The sequence below is a fragment of the Melanostigma gelatinosum genome, assembly GCF_949748355.1.
Source record: "Melanostigma gelatinosum genome assembly, chromosome: 19".
In the NCBI taxonomy this organism is placed as follows: Eukaryota; Metazoa; Chordata; class Actinopteri; order Perciformes; family Zoarcidae; genus Melanostigma; species Melanostigma gelatinosum.
The window spans coordinates 20,474,940-20,499,951 of record NC_136652.1 but is presented as its reverse complement, the minus strand read 5'-3'; the positions used below and the strand labels follow the sequence as shown (position 1 = coordinate 20,499,951).

The 25,012-nt window shown below is 42.4% G+C and overlaps 1 protein-coding gene across 1 annotated transcript; it reads right to left on the bottom strand.

Annotated features, from left to right (window-relative positions):
• Positions 1-1,870: 1,870 nt before the first annotated feature.
• LOC306792912 (uncharacterized protein) lies at positions 1,871-24,880 on the bottom strand. The gene is made up of 34 exons (XM_079290282.1): positions 24,527-24,880; positions 21,226-21,423; positions 19,915-19,965; positions 18,780-18,905; positions 18,626-18,652; positions 17,401-17,427; positions 16,475-16,749; positions 14,926-16,381; positions 14,323-14,451; positions 13,627-13,830; positions 13,484-13,546; positions 13,128-13,166; positions 12,599-12,640; positions 12,429-12,494; positions 11,957-11,998; positions 11,793-11,843; positions 11,085-11,132; positions 10,880-10,933; positions 10,750-10,797; positions 10,292-10,615; positions 9,729-9,794; positions 9,613-9,648; positions 9,416-9,448; positions 9,201-9,248; positions 8,997-9,047; positions 8,834-8,881; positions 8,649-8,696; positions 8,451-8,498; positions 8,299-8,346; positions 8,075-8,197; positions 7,929-7,964; positions 7,544-7,609; positions 5,405-5,449; positions 1,871-5,143 (listed from the first exon to the last, which is right to left on the bottom strand). The coding sequence occupies exons 1-34, from the start codon at positions 24,543-24,545 to the stop codon at positions 4,989-4,991; spliced, it is 4,140 nt and encodes a 1,379-aa protein (XP_079146408.1). The 5' UTR covers positions 24,546-24,880; the 3' UTR covers positions 1,871-4,988.
• Positions 24,881-25,012: the final 132 nt, after the last annotated feature.

The following is a 25,012-nucleotide window of genomic DNA, read 5'->3' as shown; positions in this document are numbered from 1 at the left end:
CACGCCAGCTTACATGAAACAAGATGTGGAGCCCACATACTGTTGTTCTCCCGTGCAAAATAGGATCTCTCAACGACAGAGAAACATAAAGGCGGCGTGAAGCTGAGATGTGCAGCATGACGTCGTTTGCTTTTTTTGTCAAACATACTTGGGAGCCATGCATGAGCACCCGAGAGCCCTGAAGGACAAATTGAACTGCCGTTTGTGAAAGATGATGCTGTCACCATTCACAGTTCACCTTTAAGCAGATTAGCTTTTGTGAAACGGGCCCCGCTCAGCTGTTTGGAGCCAGAAAAATCCATATTCCTTGTGAATCAAGCGAGGTGACGAGTTCAATGCTGATGAAGCGTATTGCCGGCGAGGAAAGATCTCTCTACACTCGCAGTGTACCGGAGGCGTGGTGTCTGGCGTCCGTGGCTACAAAGCGTTTTTTACATGAAAATGTGGATTGAAATATTTGGATGGAAACACTTTGTGGCTGCTTTAAAGCGTGAAGCTTTCGCAGCTTCTCTCCAGTTTGTCCCGGAGCTGAAAACATCACTTCCTGTTGGAGATGAATCACTTTGCACGGGAGAAAAACAGGGAGAAGACTTTGCGTTGCGTCTCCGACCTGTGATTTTGTTTTTGGATGTGCATGCTCCTACAATTCAGTACACAATGTTGATGTCACACTGGAATGTTTAGGTGTTACTTTAAACAACTACAGTAAATCTCCAGTCGACCTCCATGATGATGGCAAATGGGGTCAGCAGACAGACTGGGACGGCGTTCTCCAACTGTATGATCCCAGTTTGGAAGATACACGATGAAAAGGCAAATCACGACTGTTTGGCAGGTTGTAGCACAGAGAACATTTCCATCATTCACAGGAAACATGTTCAGACTCGTTCACCTGCTTGTTTGCATCCATTTGGTTCATATTTGACACTAAATTACATTTTGTTTGTGTTGTTTTCTCACACAGCTGCTGTTTTGAAAGTTGATATATAAGTAAAACTGGTACCAATGGCAGACAGTACATGCACCGTATAGATCAGTTCGTCTTTAAATGTTCACATGAAGAGTTTTGTTCCAAAGTGAGGTGACAAAAAAAAAGTATTTACAACAATGCAACATTATGGAATCAAACTGAAACGCTTCATCGGTGTCTTTATAATTCTGTATTTTCTTGGACTAATAAGATGAATTCTCTCACTGACTTTGACTACCGGTAATGTTGTATTTATTTCTGCCAAAGCCACCTCTTCCATTAAAAAACCCAAATGTATTGATTCTTATCGTGTGCTTTGAGGATTTGGACACTGAATTACTTTTTTTTATTTTTTATTAACATGTATAATTTGCTTGAAATGAATGCAGACCTTTGAGTTGGTGATATTTAATTTCCACATCACTGTTCTTTGATTGTAGTTAAAGGAGGAGCTGTAGAGGAGACCAAACTACAAACTGAGTTGTGAAGTTATTATGGAAAGCCGGTTTATTATAGGAGCAAACAAACTGTTCAGTTAGCAGGTGTTAAATGTATAAATGTCCTCAAAGACAATTTTATGAAATGCATCATGTAAAACGAGCAAAATAAATATGGACTTTTGTGTCTCACCACTTCACTTATTGCCGTCCTTTAACGATGCTGCGGTGAGGCGGCGCGTTGATGTTGAGACGCAACGAACGGCAGCTGCAGAGAATCAGCGATCAAGACGATGACCTGTCTCCTGAACGCAGAGGAAATTAGATTAAAACATTGCCAGTAACTGTTGATGAATGTCGATACAGAGATGTGTTCCAGGCAGCAATTCATTGCCCTCCAAACATATTTCTCCTATAATTCTCGCTGTTAAGGAATCCAAAGAAAGACACGGTGATGGCCTCACACGTTTCTGCAAATATTTATTGAAATTCTGACTCACAAAATGCATTCTGGTGATTCTACATATCACCACGGCAGACGTCCTCAGAGTCCCTCAAGTGCCGTTTGAAAATGTTGATGCGCTTTATCATACGTGCAACAGGCAGTTCACACCGTCTCCTTATGAAAAACAGCTCGAATTATCGCCCACATTACAGTCTGATGATATTTAACAACAGAAAAAAAAAGCAAACCAGTGTATGACTTCCTTTTTGTCCCTTAGAGCCAATGAGGTGAACCGGACATTCTCCAGACAGCATCTGTTCTGTGAATTACAAGTTTAAACACGTGTCGCTGTGCTTCCTGTAAATTACGCCATCACTCAAATGACATCAGAAACATTCACAGAATAAGTGATCTCGCTAAAAGAACCAAACAACCTCAAAACACATTTGTTCATTGGATACAATTCCCTCTTCTCACTTTAGCAATTCATCTGTTCTTGTTGCAACACAATCATCATATTTCCCACTGACTTTAAAGTGGCAATCTCGAAGATTTTGAGTTCAATAAATGTCTTTTAAGTCAGTATCTATCTAACACAATGGTGAGTGAGCCTAAGCAGAAGGTATTGCAACATGTATGCATTTGCAGCCTGTGGTGAAATGGATCTATGGTGCATGTTAGTTTGTCATTTTGGACGCAGCCAAACTGCTTAACGATTACTTTTGTTTTCACTCACACTTCTAAATCAACCAGGACTGACACTTTAAACCTTATTTCATTCACAAAAACAATCATTCATTGACACCTTTTTTAAATCTTCACAAAGTCCATTCAAAAGTAGTTTTAAAACATTTACTCTGGAACTGCAGGTACTGCAGCAGGTTCCTCGTTTGCCTCCAGGGTTCAGAAACCTGGTTTTAAATCCTCAGAAGAAGCTCGAAAACCAACAAATCACTGCGGTGTAAACACGAGTCACATACGGTGATACAAAGCACACAAGAGCTGGTTTCACTCTGTTTTTACGCTGCTTGCTGGTGGACACGTGATATAGTGAGTTCATGAAGCAAACACAGTGAGTGTCTCTCCACAAAGCATGAACTTAACCTCATGTGTTCTATCAGCCTGTTCTCCCACAAAGTCACGTTCCCGTACAACAAAACTGCATCGTCAGCAACGTTTCGAGGAAACGTCTTCGGACGTCTGAGGTCAGGGTGGATGGATGAGCCCAACGTACTCATTTTAAAGTTAAGTAAACTTGTTCACGCAGATATTTATGAATGCTATGACATTTGTTGTATACAGTTCAGTGAGATTACATTCGATTATATTCGATTTAAGAACACAGTTACAGCACACAGCTGCAGCTGTTTGGTGTAATTACTCTAACATTGCTAATATCAAGCAGCTGCCGAGCAGCTGATGATTCAGGGCCTCCAGGCAGCAGAGCAGCCACCTACTGCTGCATGGAATAGGATTCATTTATCATAATAATAATTCCTCTACAAACAAAAGCACCTGAAGTGGCCTATCTTAACTTTATTCACACTTGGACTCATGAACCCCGGGTTTAGATCAAGCCTCAGGTTAAAATGTTCACACACCAAAATCAGTTCACCAACAGCCAATTGGGATTGCTTTGGTTCTAACACACCAGTGACTTTAAAGGTGCGTTCAGAGTGAACACGAAGCGCGTTTTCTCGCTTTCTTGTGTGACCACAAATATCCCAAAGACCAACTCCTCGGGGGCTAGCCGTTGCTGTTAGCATGGTAGCGACGTTAGCATAACAGGAGCGCTCCAGTTCTCTGTTGTTGAGTCATGCAGCTGCAGGATGAGTGCAAATTTCTCGCTGGAGCGGAAGCATTTTCAGATGTTTGCGCTGCACAGATTGAACGGTTTCCTTTGGCTTTGCATGCATTAGCATCGCCTCTGAAATGAGCTTTGGGTTCAGTCTGAACACACCGTAAGACTTTCTGGGGGATAACACCCTTTTGGTTCTTTGTAGTCAAGTTCGGTAAGACAAAAAAGCAAATTTCCGATAATGCTCAGCAACAAGTTTCGCAGCGGCAACAAGGCAGCGTCGTTGCTCAGCTGCAAAACCAGAGCGAGTGAGGTAACTGAAAATATGACAAAGTATCCGGCTTTGTAAGTAAGCCGGCGATTAACATGACATTTATCCGCTGAACGAGTCGGTGTCTGGAAATGAAAACCAAAGCATGTCTTACAAACTGTGGCGTGTCCGGCAGGTTCACACTGTGAGATGAGCTCACCTTCCTCTTCGCTGCTGCCTGATATTAGGTCTTGTAGAAGAAGAAAATTCCTCATCACCATGCATCCCTCGACAACATTTGCCATGTTGATGAGACTCGCCATCAGAGACGGGGAGGCCGCTTGGATCAAAATGTGGGAGCTCCTGGGATCATTTGACCCTCCGGACGTTTGCATGATGCAGCAAAACACACCTTGTTACGGTACGCAGGAAATAACAGAGGACAGAAGCTCTTATTGTGAAATATGCAGGAAGCCCCTTCAAGTAATATTTAATCCCATTCAAATAAAAATACTAAACTATTGTGTGTCTCTAATTTCTTAAAAGTTTCCTGATCTATTTTGCGTCAACATCTGATGCAAAACTCTATCTCAGTTTGCGCTTTATTATTAGCTTTGTTCGTGCATTATCGGTTTTGTATTTATTGCTACTATGTGTTTCTCGCTGTGCATAACTGAAATGCCTTTAAGTATAAAAACAAATACAGGGAATAATAGAAAGCTTATGTTAAACCCGGCTGCAGAAGTAAAAGGTGTGTACGTTTGCTTACGCCTAAAGTACAAATACAAGCATTATGTACAATATACTTTATGAGTTACCACATGAATGCTTCCTTGTTTGGATTTTGGCGATATAATATTTGATCTGAGCAAGGCATGGCAGGGAAGCAACAGCAGGAACCCCATGAGCTCAACCACACGGAGAGGAAATAAATACATAAATAAATAAATAAAGAAAATAGTTCCGTCCGCTCTTATCTGTCTGTGGTTTCTGCTTCAGAATTGAAGGACTCCACAGATCTTAAAAAGCATCTCCTCCTGCTGGACTGGGAGACGCAGCGCTTGTCAGATATGAGGAGAGACTTCCGGTTATTGCCCCGACGCCCTCGCTGCTCTCTGCTGCTGCTCCAACATGGACCGGATGGCCGGGGTCATCATGGCGGGGGACATGGCCGGGGTGAAAGGTCGCAAGGGGTACTGTGCCTTTTTACCAGGGACGTAAATGCACTGGAAGTATCTCTGGCCTGTGAAGACGAGAAGGACGGGGAGGTGATCGGTAACGGGACGGTTTTAAACACAGTCAGTAAAGAACCGGGGTGACGTTTGGTGCTCATTGTAACTCCTTTATATCCCGTTATTTGCATCATATTCTATAAGATCCTGTGAGAACCACGTCTCTCTAAAAAGTCCTGTTTATTTGGCTGAAGAAGTAGGAGAACGTTCTCAACACATAGAGGAACACAAGGAAAACTTTCTAAAAATAAAGAAATCTCAGCAACTCTTACTTGGTTTCTTCTTTTCCGTCGTGTCGTCATCAATCTGGGTTTCCTCTGTAAGGAATGTGATAAACACTGTTATATATTGTCAGTGTGTGCGAGTGTGAGTGTGTGAGCGAGAGAAGACAAAGGATGACGTGCATGTAAATAGAAAAGAGAGAATAAAGGTTTCATTCAAACAAGCTGTTCTTTTGAATCCATGAGCTCTTTCACGCTCCTGTCAAAGTCCAGCTGAAAACAAAATCGAATGTTTCTATAAATCCACATCCTTCATATTAGTAATAAACATTTAAATGTCATTTAAATCTCTGTTTTGACATTCCTCCATCGGCATAAATGTGTGAGTTTACCAGCTGGAAGCACAACAGCGATATCGTTACACATTTAAATGTCACAGTGAGGAGAAATGCAATTTCAGTTTGACTTTAACTGTGAAATGAAATTCTTTCAAACACTGCATGGGACCTTTTTCTATAAACGTCTGGTCATTTTCTTTAAAACAGACAACTTGAATATTGGTTGCTCGTGTGTATAAAGTGGCATCTCAAAGATGGAACCCTAATCCTCCCAGAAAGCAGCAAATGAAACCTATAAGTTTTACATTAACCAGAGAAATCAAAGCGTTTTGATGAGAAAGAGGAGATACTGTGTCAGACGTTAATATCAGGCCGGTGAAGAGTCACTCGGGGCTGTGGGGGAGTGTTGATTCTCCACTGGATGACTCAAGAAGAACAGGACACTAATAACCCAATTGAATGGGTTTTGCTTCATGGATTTAATCAATCCGACAAAGTATTATTGTTGCTGTATTCATCAAAGGACATAATCTCCTCCGATGACTCCAGGCGGCTCAAAAAGGCCGCTAATCTCGTCTCAATCAGCTCTAATCACTTACGTCGTTAACGTCGTATTGAGTCAACCAGAGGAAGGATGGTGGAAGTTAAGTGAATACCTTAAGCTTTACAGGAAGCTCTTTTTCCATTCTCTATGACAACAAGCATAAAGTAAAACATGTGAACAAATGCTCCTTTAAGTCACCGTCTGCAGGTGAACTATATACGTATATACTCATTGTTTCCACTCAGCTGATTCATTTACAATCACCACGAATCTACATTACTTTATTCCATATTTATTTCTGATATATTTTATCCGTATTTTATACTTTTCCGTACCATTGTATGTCTTAGCTTCTCTTCTGTTTTTACGACTGCTGCTGTTTGATGATAAATAACTTGAAACTGAACGTATTAAATATATAAATATATATAAAGGACTATGTAACAAAAAATGTAAATTATGTGCATAATGATACAATATATCACACAAGTATAAAAAAGAAGAATAAATGCAGTACTGATGGAAGTATTGCACAGTTGAATTTCTGTCCAAGTATTGATTCTGCTGCCCTGCAGTAACACCTTTCCCGTCACCTGATCTTGCCCCGCCCACCCGCGCACCTGTTTCCCATTTCCCTCATCAGCCTTGCAGCATAAATTCCGGCCCATTTCCACTCATTCCATGTCAGATTGTGTAGTTTACGTACACGCTGGCGTATGCGCGGCATGCCTGGCCCCTGACCCCTGACCCCTGACCCCTTTTCCAACACGTTTGTTTGGTTCTTTGACGAATGTAAACGTGAACTTTTATCTTGAACACTGAGTTTTGTGGCAACACTTTAACCCGACTGGGTTCTAATTAAAAACACCTTTGTTATGCCGGGTTCAGACTACACAATGTCACACTGATGCACACTAGATTACTGTTGATGGCTTTATTCCGTGTAGTGAACGATGAAGAGACGAGCGTGTTTTGCCTCCTCTTGTTGGTTGTGACAGGTCCTGTGACACTAACCAATAGGAGCACAGAGCGCTCATCAGTTTCATTTCTATATTTATCATTTATGACAACCCGATAATCTGACACGGTAATTCTTTTTAACAGACAGTGTAGTCTGAACCCGACATAAGTGTGGCGGCCTTTGACATCTTTTTGGAGAAACGTAATCCTGAAAAAAAGATCTTTACTGTCCATGCGCATTTGTTTTCCAAAAACATTTGTGATGCCATCTGAAGCGTAACTTCTGTGTAAATAACGTTCATACTCACTAGCTGCTGATCAAACATCCACATCACGCATTACACTCACTCTCCAGTTGTGGATCCACACCTTCAGCCTCTTTGACAGGTTTATTTTCAGCCTTCTCAGCTTTGCCTGCGAGAGGAGAGACGGGCCTTATTACATCCTGCCAAGAGAACGTGGAGTTGTGCTGTACATTTAATATTCTTGTAGTATAGTTCTCCTCTCGTGTCCCTAATTGGAACTTTATCGTGCAGAAAGCAGCCCATTTAATTTCATAATCTGTGACTATATTTCAAAGTGTGATTTGTCCTTAAACGATGTCGAGGCGGCGTTCGTGGTAAGTGGCGTTACAGAAGTACAGACGTTACGTGGCAAATAAATCAACGTTGACTTCTGGTTTCACTCGGGACACAAACAGTTGTCTCCTGGGTGAAAGTCCGGTGTTGCTTACTTTTCTTGTCTGCCAATAATTTAGATCTTGTTTTGGCTGGAATGAAATCAAAATGCAGGTTTCAGAATCACAGTCCTGCTCCCCGCAGGCCAGTGAAACCCCAAAGGACCGTTTGTGTTGGAGAAAGTAAGAGTGAGCAGTGGTACCTGGTTCAGACGGAGATCGGGCAGGTTTCCCCTCCTCTGCCTGAGATGTTACGTTATCCCTCCGTACAGCTTCTAGTCTCGTTCTCAGTCTGATTGGCTGTGGATGCAGTTCTGGATCTGGTTCTGACAAATCAACACCTCCATTTAAATGTACGCTTGACATGAATTCTGGTTTAGCATCTGTAATGTCATGTTAGTGAACTGGCGCATGTTCACAGTCGTACCTCTCTTTGCTGCAGAAGCCTTGACTTTGCTCCTGACGGGTGACGCTTCTGAGAAGCAAAAACAATAATTTTCCAATATCATCTTTCCTGTCGCTGACGAGACTGATGATTGACTTCACTGCTAATTAGTGCAGATCTGAGTGTGTCGTCACCTGTCTGCTCAGAGGCGGATTTCCTCTTCTGTCGCGCAGCTGCAGGCTCTGAAATAATGAGGAAGGAGTTGTGAGTAGTGACCTGAGTTGTGTTCTTAGTGAGATATCAGCTGCACCTTCATGTAGGAGCCGCTGGATCAGTTTTCATGACTTAAGCTTGTTCATACTTTCTGTGACACCCTCTTAGTGATGTTTTACCTTTCTTATCAGCTGCAGCAGGTTTGCGTTTCTCTTTTACAGCCGGCTCTGTAATTCACATCATGGTGATTATTTCTCAGTCTTCTCGTAAACTAATATTCTATCTTTTGAAGGAGTTTGTTTTCTCTTGTTTTATTTTGTTTGTGTGAGTTGGAGACTTTATATTCTACCAACATGTTCGTTACCTTTCTTAGCCACTGCAGCAGCTTTGCTTTTCTCTTTGACAGCCGGCTCTGTGGAAACAAATGCAACTGACTTTAAGATATAAAACACAAATTCACAAAATCATAAAGCCGATTTCACATCGTTTATGTGAAGTAGAACCTGTATGTTCTACTAACATGTTACCTTTCTTCGCCACTGCAGCAGGTTTGCTTTTCTCTTTTCTTACTGCTGGCTCTGCAAAATAAATATAAAGGTGCAGTGTGTGTAGTGTTCTAATTATGATACAATTTGTGGTCTTAAATGACAAATCAACCACGAGCATGCCGCTCCTTTTATTGCATTTGTTAAAAATGACAAGATAAGCGTTTCAGTTTAAAGTGGAATCACCTTTCTTTGCAGCAGCAGCTTTGCTTTTGTCAATCGAAGCGGCCGCATCTAGATTTGGAAAATGTTTGTTTGCATTACGTTGATATTTACCGGAATGTGTGATTGTGTCTGCGTGTTTACTGCAGAGCGCGGCTCAAACTGCCGTCCGTATTATTCGTAACGACACTCGAGCCTTTTTGAAAACAGCAGATTACTGCTCCGTAAACATAAATGACCTTTCTTTGTCTTCTCTCCGGCTGCTGCTGGCTCTGAGGGGACAATCGGAGGGGAAGGGCCACGCAGAGTTCATTTTCCATCATGAATGCATCCATACAGCACATTGTGTCATTGTACATCACTGCTTAATGCTGCAGCTGCAGTTATTTACTGAGAATCCTCAACACTGAGTGGATCTGGAGACGCACACGTTTACCTTTTTCTGAATCGGCAGCCTTGGTTTTCTGTGCAGCTGGAAAATATTACGTGTTGATTATTGTTCACAGCGTTAATTTAAAAGGAATCACGTGTGTGAGTTTAACAACAAGTTACCTTTCTTGGTGGAGGCCGCCTTCACCTGTTCCTCAGCGGCCTCTGGTTCTTCAACATATTCTGACTCTAACATGTAATCAGGAAACCAAAGGGAATGAAAAAGATTTGATGATAATGATTTGTTTATGTTGAGAGAAATGAACATAAAAAGAGATGGATTTCCTTCCAGAGTGGTTTCTAGAGTGCATTCAAAATAAAGTGTCAATTAAAAGGAGATAAACCCTTTCAAAATAAAGGTCAGAATTGAATTAATAAAAACATTATTTTTAACACTTAAAAATGTTAATTTTGCATAACTTATTTAGGAATAAAATCTTCTTTCAGTCTAGTTCTTCTGTGCACCGTTCTACAACATTACCTGGTCAAATCAGATAAAAGGTTGCATCTTAGGTATTTCTTGAACCATTTTTTAACAACTAAATATAAAATGATGAAGGTTTTATATGTCTCTGAGTGACACACACAGACCTTTCAGAAGACTGTGTACGAGATGATAGTTCGACTGAAAGGTTTGAATCTGCAGGTACTGAGTAAGAAGATTAAAGTGAGTCATCTCCTCTCACCCTGGACTGGAGCCTCGGTCAGCTGAGCTTCAGCAGCTGGAGTCTGGATCTGCGGCTGAATGGGAGCGTCTTGCTCCGTGGCTTCTGGCGGTGCCGGTTCAACTGGTGCTACTGGCTCCGCGTGAGGCTGCATCACCGGCTGCATCACCGGCTGCATCACCGGCTGCATCACCGGCTGCATCACCGGCTGCATCACCGGATACGGTTGGTACTGCGCGTAGAGCGGCTGCATCGGCTGCATCGGCTGCATCGGCTGCTGCTGGTACAGAGGCGGCAGTGGTCCGGGATGGACGGGGTGAGCGGTCAGAACAGGAGCAGAGGGAGCTGAAAAAAAAGAATGTATGATGTGTTTTTATTTTCCAGAAGAAGAGACTGGAAACATCGTACTGGTCTACACAAATGAAAATAAAGAGTCTTTTACTGATATTATACACTTACAGTTATGACAAAATAAATACCTGACATGGTCGGAGGAGGGTACGGGTTGTCTGTGACAATGTGATGAACTGGAAGATAAATGTATATTTTGGAGCAGGTCTTAGCTTTTAGATCAGCTGTTTGCTTCCTCTGTGTGATAACTGTACTTACCGTACCAGCCAGGCGGGGCCGGGCAGTAGACCGGTGCCGGTCTGCAAGGGCCAACTGAAACAGAGCAGAGAAAGTAGATGTAGGGTCCCTCCAGATTAAAACATGGAAACAAATGTATAAATACGAATGACATACATTTTATTTACATTTGTATTGAAACTTTAAAAACTTTTTAAAATGAATAATGAAATCAAATGTATTTCACCTTCTTGTCCAGATTCTGTGACCTCTGCTTGTTTTTTGGCCTCCGTCTCTGTGAAGGAAAAGATGACCAGATGAAGAAAACAACAACCGTTATTATTATCTCCACCAGGAGATTATGTGTTCGGTCTTTTGTGTGCGTGCACGCTTGCGTGAGTGTCTGTCCGCGGCTAATCTCACATACTGGACCCATCAGCCTAATATCTCTCGTGCTCATTTATAACAGCATGCTCAGGGACCTGTGTGTGTGTGTGTGTGTGTGTGTGTGTGTGTGTGTGTTAGAGGTGCAATAGATCATAGAACTCACGATTCAGAACGTGTCACAGTTTTGAGTGACAGATCGGATCGGCACAAAAAAAGGAAGCAAATACAACTTTTAGAAACGCCCCGATCTTCCCGTTTTTTTTTGCTGCCAATACCGATTGCCGATAATTGATGATCCATATTGGTTAATACGGATCATTTGTGTTGTTTTTGTTGTAGCAGCTGGTCTAAAAGGCTCCGGACTATCTTCATCCACCACCGACCCAATCAACCGCTCTGACGTCAGTGTGAACCATTAAACGTTATAAATGTTATTCTTTTACATTGTTATCGTCATCCATAGTGGTTATTTTCATAGAAATCCTTGATTTTTATTGATTAAAAAGAGATCTTGGAATAAACAGTCGTATGTATGAGTGTACGGTGGGCGATGGATCCCTTTTCTTACCTGGATCGAGGCTCTTAGGACTCTCTGAGGCTTGTGATTTGCGAGATTGGGCTGAAAAATAAAACAGTAGTCTTGACAAAGTCTATATCCACAGTACAATACTTTGACTCTTATCACAGAATGAGTGCAAATGTGACTCAATCGTGGTTAATTCATCCACTTACTTTTTTTGGGAGTCTTGGTCGGAGTCTTTTCCACTCTCTTGGCTTTTTATTGGAATTTAAAAGAGAAAACATCCCATTAATTTAAATTGTGACAGAAATAGTTGCTTATTTGCATGTGTCTTAGAGTTCAACGTCAATTTCAAAGAATACTTCAACATTTTGGGGAATGCCCTTTCTGGCAGAGACTTATATGAGAAGATTGATGCCGCTCTCATTTCTGCACAATAAAATATGAAGTTAGCTTAGCTTAGCATAAAGACTGGAAACAGGGGGAAACAGCTAGCCTGGCTCCGTCCGGAGGTTACAAGATCCAGACCAGCACCTCCAAAGCTCAGTAAGCATGCTGTGTCTTGTCTGTTTGATCTGTCTTCTGGCTGTAGCCTGAAATATATGTTGACCTTTTTCTTTTAAACTCGGTTCTGACCTCCTGATTCACATGAGAGCACGTTATACCCGTAGTAAGCGAGAGTACCTCTGAAAGGAGGAGGAAGTCTCCTGATCCTCCTGATTGGTTCCAGAACTGAAATTCTGGGCAGAGCTGTGTGCAACAGCATGCACACGATTAATTCATCACGTCACAGTAAGACCCAGGATTGCACCGAGGAGACAAAGGCGGTGTGAAGACGACGTGTTCGGCGTTACCTTTCCTTTTTGGCTGTTCGACGGTCTTCACAGCTTCACGATCTTAAAGTTAAATAAAAATAGAATTACAAACGGATACTTTGACAATTAAAGGATCTTTACACTTGTATACTAATGCTCCGTCACAGTTATCATCAGCTTTGACTGTAGGTTTACGGTAAATGGCGGTAATGGCGACGAGTTGCATTACATTCACAGCAATTTACTGTGAAATGGTACAGTACATTACAGTGAAATGACATCCATATACTGTGACATCACAGTCTGTTATGGCATCAAAATACTCTGATAAAGCAGGATGTTGCTGTAGTATTACAGCATTGAACTGTGATTTTACAGAAGAAGTACCCATCAGATTATTAAAGCAGTATGCTGAATGACAGAGGAATCAAACAATGCCTCACACAGTTCAAACTCAAATTCCCTGTAATAGTCCCTCTCACATTGATTGCACAATACAATTCTGAATCCAGCGTATTTTGGAGTTTTGTGTGTTGGCTTCAATAAGAATCCCTTCAGTCATAAATACCTTTTCTCCTGCTCAGAGCTGAAACTCTCCTCTGAGCGTCTGAAAACACAAACATGAGATCACACGCTTAAAAAGACCAACTGCAGCGATGTGCTTCTGCAACAGGCAGACCGTGACACTTCAGTTCATTATGCACATTAAGATAATTATTTGTTTGTATTACAAGAGATGTGTTTAAATATGTAGATGAGACATGATCTAATGGTAACTTTTGGTGAATTTAGGAGAAATTTACAGATGCAAAAGTAGGAAAACAAACACTTAAATATGTGTTTTGGATCTCTGAATTGACCAGTGCATGAAAAACAATGTTGTTGCCTAAAAACAAAGATGCACACTACAGGAGTGTCTCAAACCTTGTTTGTCCTCGGTCTTGCTGGCGGACTCTTTGGCCTTTGCAGAGTTCATACAGGGACACACTGAAACCACAACGCGCACAGGTGACGTGCCAGTGGAGGTAAATGTGACGTAAAGGCTCCGATTGTCTCGGCTCTCTGACCTGCCGGCTCTGTCTTTGGTGCTTCCTCCTCCGGCTCCGGCACGGGTTTGATCACGTCCACCGCGGCCTTCTCCTCGCCGTCGTCGTCTTCATCCTCCTCCTCTTCGTCTTCCGGCTCGTCCACAGCTTTCTTCAGTTCAGCTGTCGGCTCCTCGTGCTCCCGCTCGTCATCGTCCTCCTCGTGAGCGGCAGGATGACCGGTGACTGAGGGTGAAGGCAGCAGCGTTAGTTTAGTATAAATAAAACATCAATGAAAAATGATGTCATGCCATTTTTGTGACCATAAACTCAGGTAATAAGTTTGGTGTAATGGAGATAAGTGTGCCTATGTTTTGATCTTTAAATGAAATTAAAATAAATAAAAATGTATGCAAAATGATATTGTTTTTTATTTCATTTTATATTGTTGTATTTGCACCAATTTGAGGATTGTGGGTTTATTTATTGGACTAAAGCTGCAGAATGAAACCTCAAAAGCATTTATTTATTAAATATTTAATATACAGAAAGGCTACAGAACTAAACAGAATAGAACACGGTGTAATGCATGACAGTGCAATGTGTTTGACAAATGTATATTCCACTGTCCAGCTAATGAAAAATGTGAATTTTAATGTTATTTCCTGTATAGCTTTTTTATTGTTATTTTCGGTGTCTTTAGAACATAGCAGGTAATCATGGATGTGTGATTCTCACCAGTTGTTTGTGCTTCAGCCTCCTCAGCCGCCTCTTCATCCGCAGCCTGTTTGGCGTCCTCGTCCTCGTCCTGGTCTGCCTCGGTCTTCACTGCCTCCTCCTGGACACTGAACGCTGCTGCAGTGGCAGCTGCAGATGCACAGTGTGACGTCATTAACTGCAGAGGCAGTATTGTGATGTGCGGGGCAACGCGCTGGGATAGGGAAGGTTATAAGCGGTATAGTGCCCTTCAAGGTGTCCATAATAACATTATAATTCATCCTGATGCAATATCAATATAATAGGCTTTAAATTAATATATATATACTTCTATATATATGTTTTATTTGATTTAAAAAGGCACCGTAACAGTAGAATAAAAAGACATATGTATCTTATACACTACTCATCCACACTTACTCTCCTTTTCTATAATATAGTATTGCTTTGATATGTCATTAATATTGATACATCATCGACTTGGAAGGATATTTTTGTTTGATGTCTGTAAAGTTAATTTGAATGGACACCTGCCAGCCAATCAGAAACAAGGATTTTCTTTGGCTATAAAGTCTTATGAAATAAGTAAAAAAATAAAAAGTAATCAATAGTACTGGACTCTACCTGCTAGTAAGACTTCATCAACATCATCATCATCATCCTTGTCCTCTTCATCATCGTCGTCTTCTTCATCCTCGCGACCCAAGGACTCAGATATGACTTCATCATCATCGTCATCGTCATCGTCTTTTTCAGCATCAACAGATGTTTCTTTTTCGTCTTCTTGGTCCAAGTTGAACTCAAATGAGCTGGTATCGATATCTTCATCATCTTTATCCTCATCATCGTCGGTTGTGTCATAGATGTCTTCACTGAAGACAGTCTCTTCATCTGTTTGAAGAGCAACGTCGTCGTCATCATCTTCATCGCCCAAGACTCCGCTGTCTGTGCTCTCAAAGGGAGGGAGTTCCTCCTCCTCTTCCTCCTCCTTGTCATCATCATCGTCGCCGTCATCGATGTCTTCTTCGATGACATCATCGGGTTTGTCGTCATCATCGTCGAGGTCAACGCGGACGTCTTTGTTCAGGTCGAAGTCGAGGGCTTCGTCGCTGAGGTCACTGTCCTCCTCATCATCTTCATCATCTGCGAAGTGCTCAGAGGAGGCGACGGAGAAGTCCACGTCTGATAGGTCCAGATCATCATCATCCTCTTCATCTTCGGCAACTTTGATGTCCTTGTCCAGGTCTTCATCATCATCATCATCATCATCATCAATGTCATCATCATCCTCCACAACACGTAAAGGAGGAAGACCTTCTTCTTCAGCTAGTTTATGATCATCATCTTCATCATCCTCACTGGCTGCAAGAACAGGAGGAAGATCAAGCTCCAGGTCGTCATCGCTGTCTTCTGCCATGACGTCGTCGCTATCAGATGTTGCGACACCCTCAGCTAATTTGTCGTCTTCATCGTCTTCATCGTCGACTTCGTCCCTCTCGTCGTCCTCCTCACTGGAGAGAAGTGCGGATCCGCTGACTTCTGAGGTGTCAGTGAACGCATCGTCACTGGTATCGTCTTCGGCGTGTTCGTCTTCATCTTTTTTGTCATCTTCAACGGGAAGGGCTACGTCTTCGTCACTGTCTTTGACTTCAACAGGAGCGTCAGACTCGGAATCAGGAGACACCGCCGACTCTTCATCCTCAGAAGTGGAGGTAGGTTCTGGAGAAACTTCATCATCATCATCATCATCCTCAGCATCAGCGGCTGCAGGTTCAGACTCTTCAACATCATCCTCATCAGCAGCATCTGTTTGCTCTTCCTCTTCCTCATCATCATCTTTGTCAGCGTCAGCCTCTGCATCTTCATCATCATCTTCTTCTTCATCAATTTCAGCTGCAGCTGCTTCTGGTTCCTTCTCTTCTTCCTCATCTTCATCCTCCTCTTTCTCCACCTCAGCAACTACCTCCAACTCCTCTTCGTCCTCCTCCTCCTCTTCAACTCCTTCTGAGGCTTCCTCCTCTTCTTCCTCCTCCTCCTCCTCCTCCTCCTCTTCTGCCTTCACCTCATCCTCCTCTTCATCTGCAGCTGTTTCAACTCCCTCTTCCTCTCTTGACCCTTCTTCTTCTCCCTCCTCCTCCTCCTCCTCCTCTTCAAATTCATCTGCCTCTTCCTCCTCTTCTTCTTCATATTCTTCTTCCTCCTCCTCCTCCAGTCCTTCCTCCTCCTCCTCTTCGTCAGCTTCTTCCTCATAATATTCTTTATACTCCTCATCATACTCCTCTTCATACTCATCCTCCTCCTCATTCTCATCCTCCTCTAATTCTTCCTCCTCTTCTGCATACTCTTCCTCCTCCTCCTCTTCCTCCCCTGCAGCCTCCCCTCCTTCTCCTTCGTCATCTCCCACCTCTTCTTCGTCCTCCACAACTTCAATCACTTGCATTCCTACAACTGTAAGAAACATCAGATTACCCTGAAGCAAGGAGGGGCATGAGTGAGCAACTTAAATGTCACACATCAAGACGTGTAGTTCAGTAAGCAGTGAAGTAATAACACTGAAGCAATAACTATGCAGCAGTTGTGGAACAACTAACTAAAAGTGTGTCGAACAGCCTCGTCACACAACATAATGAGTGAACTTAAAGTTGCAGGAACTGATTTATTTCGCAATATTAACAAATTTATATTACATTAGTGATTTGGAACATTTTCAGAAGTTACGGAGCGACACGATCATTGATTTTGAATCATGTTTGTGTCAACCTGCTGCATTTAAATCCAATATTCTCTTCGCTCTGTTTTTGGTGTGAAATATCTGTCACTTTAGCAGCTAAATGCTCAACTATGTCCCCCGGCTGGTCTCGAACTGTGTCTGGCTGCTGTTTGCTGCTGAGCAAGTATCGTTTTACAGAATGTTTTACAGCTTCTTTTCAGCGAAACAATGAGCTTAAAAACTCACTACTGCAGATGCTAACACTTAGCTTGTGAAGTTATAGCTTTGAAAGGGAAACAGCATCCGATCACCCGATCACGGTGAACACATTGAGAAGTTTCCCTGTTCTTCTCGTCTGTAAACAACCACGCTCAACCAGAGGGGCATACCTTTACTTCGAGAGGGTAGAAATTCTCCTAGAACACAGAAAGAGAAATGTTAATCAGCAACGAAACCAAACTGCACATTTAACAGGATCGAGCATGTTACTGTTTGGATGCTAATTCACATCAGATGCAGCTTGAATATAAGTGTGTTAGCTCAGTGGAAGCAGTTAGTGAGAAACAGACTTCTTATCAGACGGGTTATGAGGGCAGCAGAACAATGAACACCTTTGAATATTGCTAGTGTTGTGATTCACTGCCGTCATTACTGCTACAAGGGTGAGGGACAGGATTGATTGTATCCACACGTTCATGGAAAAATAATAATCATAAAATACCTTTTGCTTTCTTAATCTTCACCTCCCCTTCCTCCGCCTCCTCCTCCTCTTCCTCCAACCATGCTGAATCTTTGAGATCGTTCATACATCAAGTCAGCATGAAACTCCATCACAACAATGCCCCCCAGTCCCTCAGCCACACGTGTTTTCTATTTCTAAGTCTATGAAGGCAGACGATTCCTGCAGTGGCATCATTATCCATCTTTAATTCTCACCCATTGGTTTCAGTTGATTAGATAATATTCGCCACCCTAAGGCCTTTACACATCGGGATTATGACGAATAAACAACACCAAAATGCAAAATTTGCAAGTGTTGCAGCATTTTTATGACGGAAGGTTCGAATAGATTTGTGCAGGCAGAGGATATGTCTGGGGCTTTTATTGTGAAAGTTAAGAATGTAAAGAGTGGATCTGTTTTTTGTCAAGGTTCAAATGATTAATAAAGTTTGCTGCAATGGTTTGTTGCTCTACACACTATAGTGGACATTTTGAATATGTCCTTCTGCACAACGCAGTTAGTTGATGCCTTTATTTTCACTGTGCGACAGCTCAGAAAAATCAACCTTTTTTTGAAATAAATGAGGTCATTTTTTGGCTGCGCAAAAAAAAGTCATGACAAAACAACATTTCCAAAAATATATTGAGAAGAAAAGAATGCCCCCCTGGTGTGTAAAGGCCTTCAAGTGAGGTCAAATTTTGCAGTACATGTGCGGTTATGAATTGCATCAAAGCGACAAAATCCCTTTTGTGAGATGTTTGTTTGAAAACAATGTAAAGAACAGCACATGTAGCGCAGCGCAGCATGTACACGACATTCACAGCGGCGAGCGAGGCTGCAGCACCGTGATGATTGCAACAGGAAATGCATCAAGAAGTTGCATCAGTACGAACCTTTTTTTCTGACCGCGTAGAGATTTCCTAGGAAAGAGGAGAGGAGTCAAATCAAGTCAAAGTCACAATTTGATCAAAATGTTTTTGTGCTTTTCTGAGCCGTATGAGATGCGTGCACTGTTTTGTTTCTCAACCACGTGTACGTTGACTGTACCTTCATCTTCTTCAGGAGCAACCAGGTTGGTGACAAATTTTAACATCACGCTGATCACGTGTGTCGATTCCTCCACGGCATCGTTCACCGCCTTCATGGGGTCCGAGCCGATCTTGCTGAGGCCTCCTGGTGAAGCAGGGACACGAATACAGTCATCTAGTTGGACGGGAGCTGTTTTTTCAAACCAAATCCAAACGCATCCAGTTTCAGTCACAGTTTCTGTGCTCCTACTCAAACATCTCCTCAGCGCAGACGTTCAGCTGCATTGAGGAGATGCCAGAAAACATCAGCTCTATAGCAAAGGGTTAACCTGTGGGGGGACCAATATTCTGTTGGGAACAGGCATCACCCACCTTCCAGTTTAACCACAGCAAAAGGCCTGATACTGTACATCACATACTGCTGTGCAAAAAGCATTTGAAAAAATCACATTGACCCTCTTTCATCAAGTTATTACTCATGGCTTCTGATCTGATTCTTCTCATCATGTTTACGTTTTTAATTTAGCCTCAAACAGACCGGGAGTCTCCCAGTGCTTAGATATCAACTGATGAAGGAGGACCGGCGCTCCCGGTGCAAACACTTTACAAACGTGGTTCCTTTTCAATCAGAGAAAACTCAATATTGTTCTCCTTCTTAAGACATTCAGTCATTCATATTATCTCTGTCTCCAGTGCGTTGTTCATCAATTAACTTACACTTCGCGGCCCACAGAGAATAGTTTTGCATATTTCAAAGTGACTGCAGCCAGATCCACACAAGAAGCCATCGGGCAAAATAAACGATGTAGAAAAAGAAAATGTAGCAGTCAAGTGCATTTTAAAGGCAGAGACTTCGGATGAGACTGATTTATTATATTTTGGTAAATCAAGCTCACCTGAAGCAAATGGAACACATAAATATTTCTTCTTCACAAACTAAACTACAAACTGTTCAAAACATTTTCTACATCTGGAATATAATACTGTCAGTGTCAGACAGAGATGCAGAAGCTTGCACTGTGCTCTGTTTAGGAGCTTCTAGCATTGATGGCTAATATTAGCAGTCGATGTGAGATCGTTAGTAGTTGTTATCAGCGCCTTTAGAGAAAGCTTCCGCTCTGAGGAGGCGGTCAGTAGCAGATAAGGTGCCTTGCCTCGACGGCCTGAATCCTTTAAAACCTTCCTGACGACAGGAGGTGGCCGACCTGGTTGGATGAGAAACACAGCGGCAATAAGCAAAGACATCGAGCAGAGTGAAGCAAAGAGAGGATTTCCATGATGGCGCGGTGGTGATGAAGATGATGAAGGTGATGATAAAGATGTACTGTGACATCGTTTCATGAATTTAAATGAATACTGTCAGAAAGAACAAAAGAGAAGTTATTTCTGTTGATATCAACCGATTTGTCGTCCTTTGTTTCAAGGTTGTGAATATGAATGATATTTTATTTGCAATATTGTCGTCTACGTTTTATTCAAGATTCTTGCAGGACTTTCTACTGGTTTCCAGTAAGAATCATAATTTAGGAAATAAAGGAGGAATAAAGTCCGATGTTGATGTTGAGGTTAGAAGATTGAGTGGAGGTGAACACAACAGAAATGAATGAAGTTTTAATGTTGTGAGGAGAAATGGAACCAACGCTTGCACCGTAGTAATGCCGCTGTTACATATGAAGAAGTGAAATGATTAGTTCTTATCTACAGGGTACTTCAATGTGCTGTAGAAAAACATGAAGACAGATAGAGAGCACAAAAAGGAAGAAAGAGAAAGACACAAAAGAACATTTATGAGAAGACAAAATATAACAATTCATAAAAACGTTTCTCCTTTTTTGAATGAAAGTGAGTCTTTCTTGCACAACTGTGCAGGTGTGATAGTCATTAAATGCTCTATAGAATCCACTTGTAGCTTTGCTAAAAACTTTAAACAATTATGAATAATGTGTTACATTGCATACATACATATCAACTGAACCTAAATCCTTGGAAATGTTGAAGCACTAAATCAAAGCTAATGATCTGTAAGTCCAGTCCAAAGCCTTTAGAACAATACAAAACAATAATTTACACTTTGCTGTAGAAAACGTCTCTCATGTATATTTCTAGATTCATAAATTACACCAAACTGTAGCCCGGATGCTAAACTTGACGGCCTGTTTTTGCGGCAACGCTGTCCATACACCTGTTGGAGTGCAGCTAACTGGAGCGGAGTCTCGTATCGAGTTCACCAAACTTCTAACCCTCAAAACCGAGGCGATCTGGCGGCCGCGTGAGGCCAGAAGAGAGCCGAATGCGCCAGAGTCGGACTGGCTTGGCTGGCTGAGTAAAAGCTGGTATAAAAATGTGTGTTTATGAGATCGACCCGGGAGTTTATACTTTAACAATTCACACCTGTTTCTGAGACTGAGGAGCTGAGAGTCCACAATCGCCAGAAGTGCAAATGACCAGCAGACACCTCTCCTCACCTGAAACGGTCTTGTAGTCCATCAGGTCAAACATGATGACGAAAACACAAGACCACGTAATGATTAGAGCCAGAACCAAGATCCAGGCGAGTGGGGAGCTGAAGGTAGAGTGCAGATCGTCCGTGAACGTCTTCTTGGGCCCTCGCGCAGCGTCTACGTTCTTGCTGTCGATGACCATGGTGGTGGTCGACGACCGCGCTGAGGAGCCAAGAGACTGTGATCAGATACAGTGCAAGAAATATCACCATCAATGGAACACTTTCTATTTCTTATGGCCTAAATATTCTACATGCTCAACACACTACTTCACATTAACATGCCTACATTGACACAAATGAAGACTGAGAGCTGTGTGCCATCATGTGTACTAGAAGTACTCAGACTTTGTACTTGGGCAACAGTAACGTGTTGTTATTACAGCCAAACGGGAACCAGTGCAATCTGCTTTGTTTCTGTAGTACGAGACGACAAGTGAACCTGTAACGCTGATAATGGGTTCGCTTTGTCGGTTGGACTCGGTCACACTGTGGCTGCTGTCAGCAGGGGCGTCGTCCGGCCTATTTTACCGCTCCCTTGGGGCTGAGCCCCCCCCCTTCTGCCCCTGACTGTCACTGTGTGGTTGTGTTAGTGACGCTCAGGCCACCTGTCCACTCTCTTCAGCTCCCTGCTGGCAGCGACTCCATTACTGCTGACTCAAGCAGCTCAGCCGCATTCTAAACACACACACGCACACACACACACACACACACACCTCTGTCTAACCTCATTACTCTGCATGACTCCCAACAGGTCAGTTCATCTACGAGTGATGACGACACGCAAAACCTCACAGTTATCATGCGAGCTAAGTAGCTAACCAATGCTAACAAACGATCAAGCTGACACTACCCATCAGCAATGTACCGTTGGCCATGATATTAACTCATACGCTCCATAAATATACACACACTGCACAACGACCGATAGAGATTGCAGTCCCATTGCTTTCGACTTTTGAGGAGGAAGAAGTTTATTTCCATCAATAGTCACAACCGATGGGAGGCTTCGTTGTTGTGGAGGCTGACCGCTCAAGCAGGACGTTTCAGTGGTTGTTGAGTGAGAGAGTTTCACATCCTCTCACAGGCTTCCACGGATGGATTTGACCACGTACAGTCTTCCTGAGTCCTCACTTCTCTATTCAGGTTTCTGCACTGAAGTTCATGTCAATCAGCGTCAGTCATCAGAACCAAACCACAGTTTGTGACTCAGAATGCTGACTGGTCAACCCATCCAAGACTTCGGTCCACGACAACATATCTTGATCAGATTTTCAGTTTTCAGTTTTGTCATGTTTGGTACTAAGCTCTCCGATCCCTCTTCTAATGATTCAGCAATAAACGACTGAAAAGCCCAACTCAGGGGAGTGCAGTCATAACATTTCCTTTACGAGTGCACGGAGCTGCAGGAAGAGACCGAAACGATCCGGCTGGTTGAGTACGGTGTTGCTCATAATCAGGTCAGGTTTCCACGTCTTTCCACGGTTTGCACTTGCTGTAATGTTAGTGTTGACACTGCCGACTGTCCGTTTGCAGCATATAGGATGCAACAATGAGAATGAGGCAATGGATTACAGGACGTGCAGACATCCCATCCTTGATATGATGCAATACAGAAAGAGAATCACAAAGCCTCGGCCCATTATTTGTAATCTATACAAAAATGTGCACAAATATAAAATAGATGGAATTGGGAAAAAATGTTAGTTTTCCACATTCTTCCACGAGACTTCTTCTATTTTACAGTCACACATTGGATTTGCCTCCCAAACATAAACTCACTTCCCCAAGTATTTCCACAGCAGACACTTTGTAAACTAACTTCATAACTCCCATGATTACTCTTCAGCACACTTGCTGCCAAAAACTACACTATATGTTCAATACCTTTTGAACTTTTTGAAGTCTTTTAAATGGAAGTGCATGGTAGTATCAGCAAAATCAAGCGACAAGATGTCGTTTTGATAAGCCAAGTGCAATGTCCCAGTAAAATCTTATTGTCTGTTATCATGAGATACAAAATGAGTCCCAAAATATCAGGTTCTGTTATCTTCACTTAACTGATTGGACTTAATTACCTCAAGACGCCAAATTGTTCTCATGTGTTTTTAAGCACAAAAATCTGAGATTCAATATTATTGTTATTTCTAACAGGAAGATGAGATTCCATATTTTACAGTATATTTTAAGTTCATTCTTGGCTCATTCTCTCACCTCACTAACTTTTTCTAGAGCTTTTTAACCAAATGACTTCATCAGCGACTGGAGTTTGTTTTAAATTCCAGAGAAGCAACTTGAACTTGTGTCATCATATTTAATCTTGAGAAAACGTTGTGAACACAATAAACCTTCGCTGGAGGATAATCCACATCTCCTTATCTTATTCTAAGAGGCCTGCAGCACCCGCACAGTGTTATTCTTGTTCATCAGCTCTCTGGTCAGGTGGGCAGACCAGTGCTGAGGTCATCAAACTCCATTTACATGAGAATACATTTAATAATAAACCAGAATTAGTGAAAACCACGGAGCCCCAAAAATCCAGAAGGTGATATTCTTTATCTTGTACACAAGTTCTGATCGTGTGTGTGTGTGTGTGTGTGTGTGTGTGTGTGTGTGTGTGTGTGCATATAATTAATGTGATGGACATGTTTCACTATCTTCATGCTAACTCCAAAGCCACATGCTACAACAGGGAGCTGTGTGAATGCTGCTCGTGGCACCACCAAGCCTGCAGCCGTCCACATTGACCCCGACTGTGACTGATATCGGACCCTTGGGCCTCTGTCACACATGCACATTCACAAGTTCAGTCCACATTCACGCACACACACAGAGAGCAACTGTTCCAGTGCTAAAATCAAAGTTTCTGAAGAAATAAACTGTCACTTTAAATGCTTCACTTTATTCTAAACTGTTTACTTTTTATCTTTCAATAAAGTTCTTCCATAAATTAGATACTGACGCTCAAACACAAGGTGTCTCCCCGACCAATGCACATAAAACTGCTTCAGTTAATGGTGACATGTAACAAGAAGTACAGCGGTGATGCTGACTGACTGTAGATGGCACAGGGGTCTGAAAGCTGCATTACAAATAGCAGATACATGATAGCGCCATATTTTTAGATACTTCCAATCATGAAATTCCCCGACACACCAGACAGCAAAACATAGGACAAAACAAAACACAGTGAAAGAGCTTAATATGTACATTATGTCAGGCAGCCTTCATGTAATAAGGTGTTGAAATGTAATAATGTGCTTTACCTTCAACTGCTTCAGCCATAGTTACAGAACGGTAAATCCTTCCTGCAGATTAAGTCGCCATGAAGACAAATATTTACGGTCGATCCTCAACTCCTCTGCACGCTTTTTAATCCCCGTGTTTAATTCCAACCCAGAAACGTCTCGTGAACGGCTGCTTATGCTGAAGTTATGCAGGAAAAAAAGAAAACCCAAACTGGTAACGCTACACCTCTTCTCCCATTCTCATTTGTCAAATCTGTGTTTTTCCAAAAGTCAGACGCTTCTCGTGGGTCCAAAGGTGCCTTGGTGGTCCGGAGAGCTTCCGTCCCAGTGGATGAGGCCGGGGAGACGGACAGAGTTAAGGTGGTCACTGTCTTCTGCCCTTTGCCTGGTTGCTGCTCCGGTTGTAGCTTCCCCCCCCCCCTCTACCGACAGAATTAGATCGACCACGGGGACAGACGGGCGACGGGCTTCATCCCACCAGCCAGGGTTGCTGCTGGGGTCACG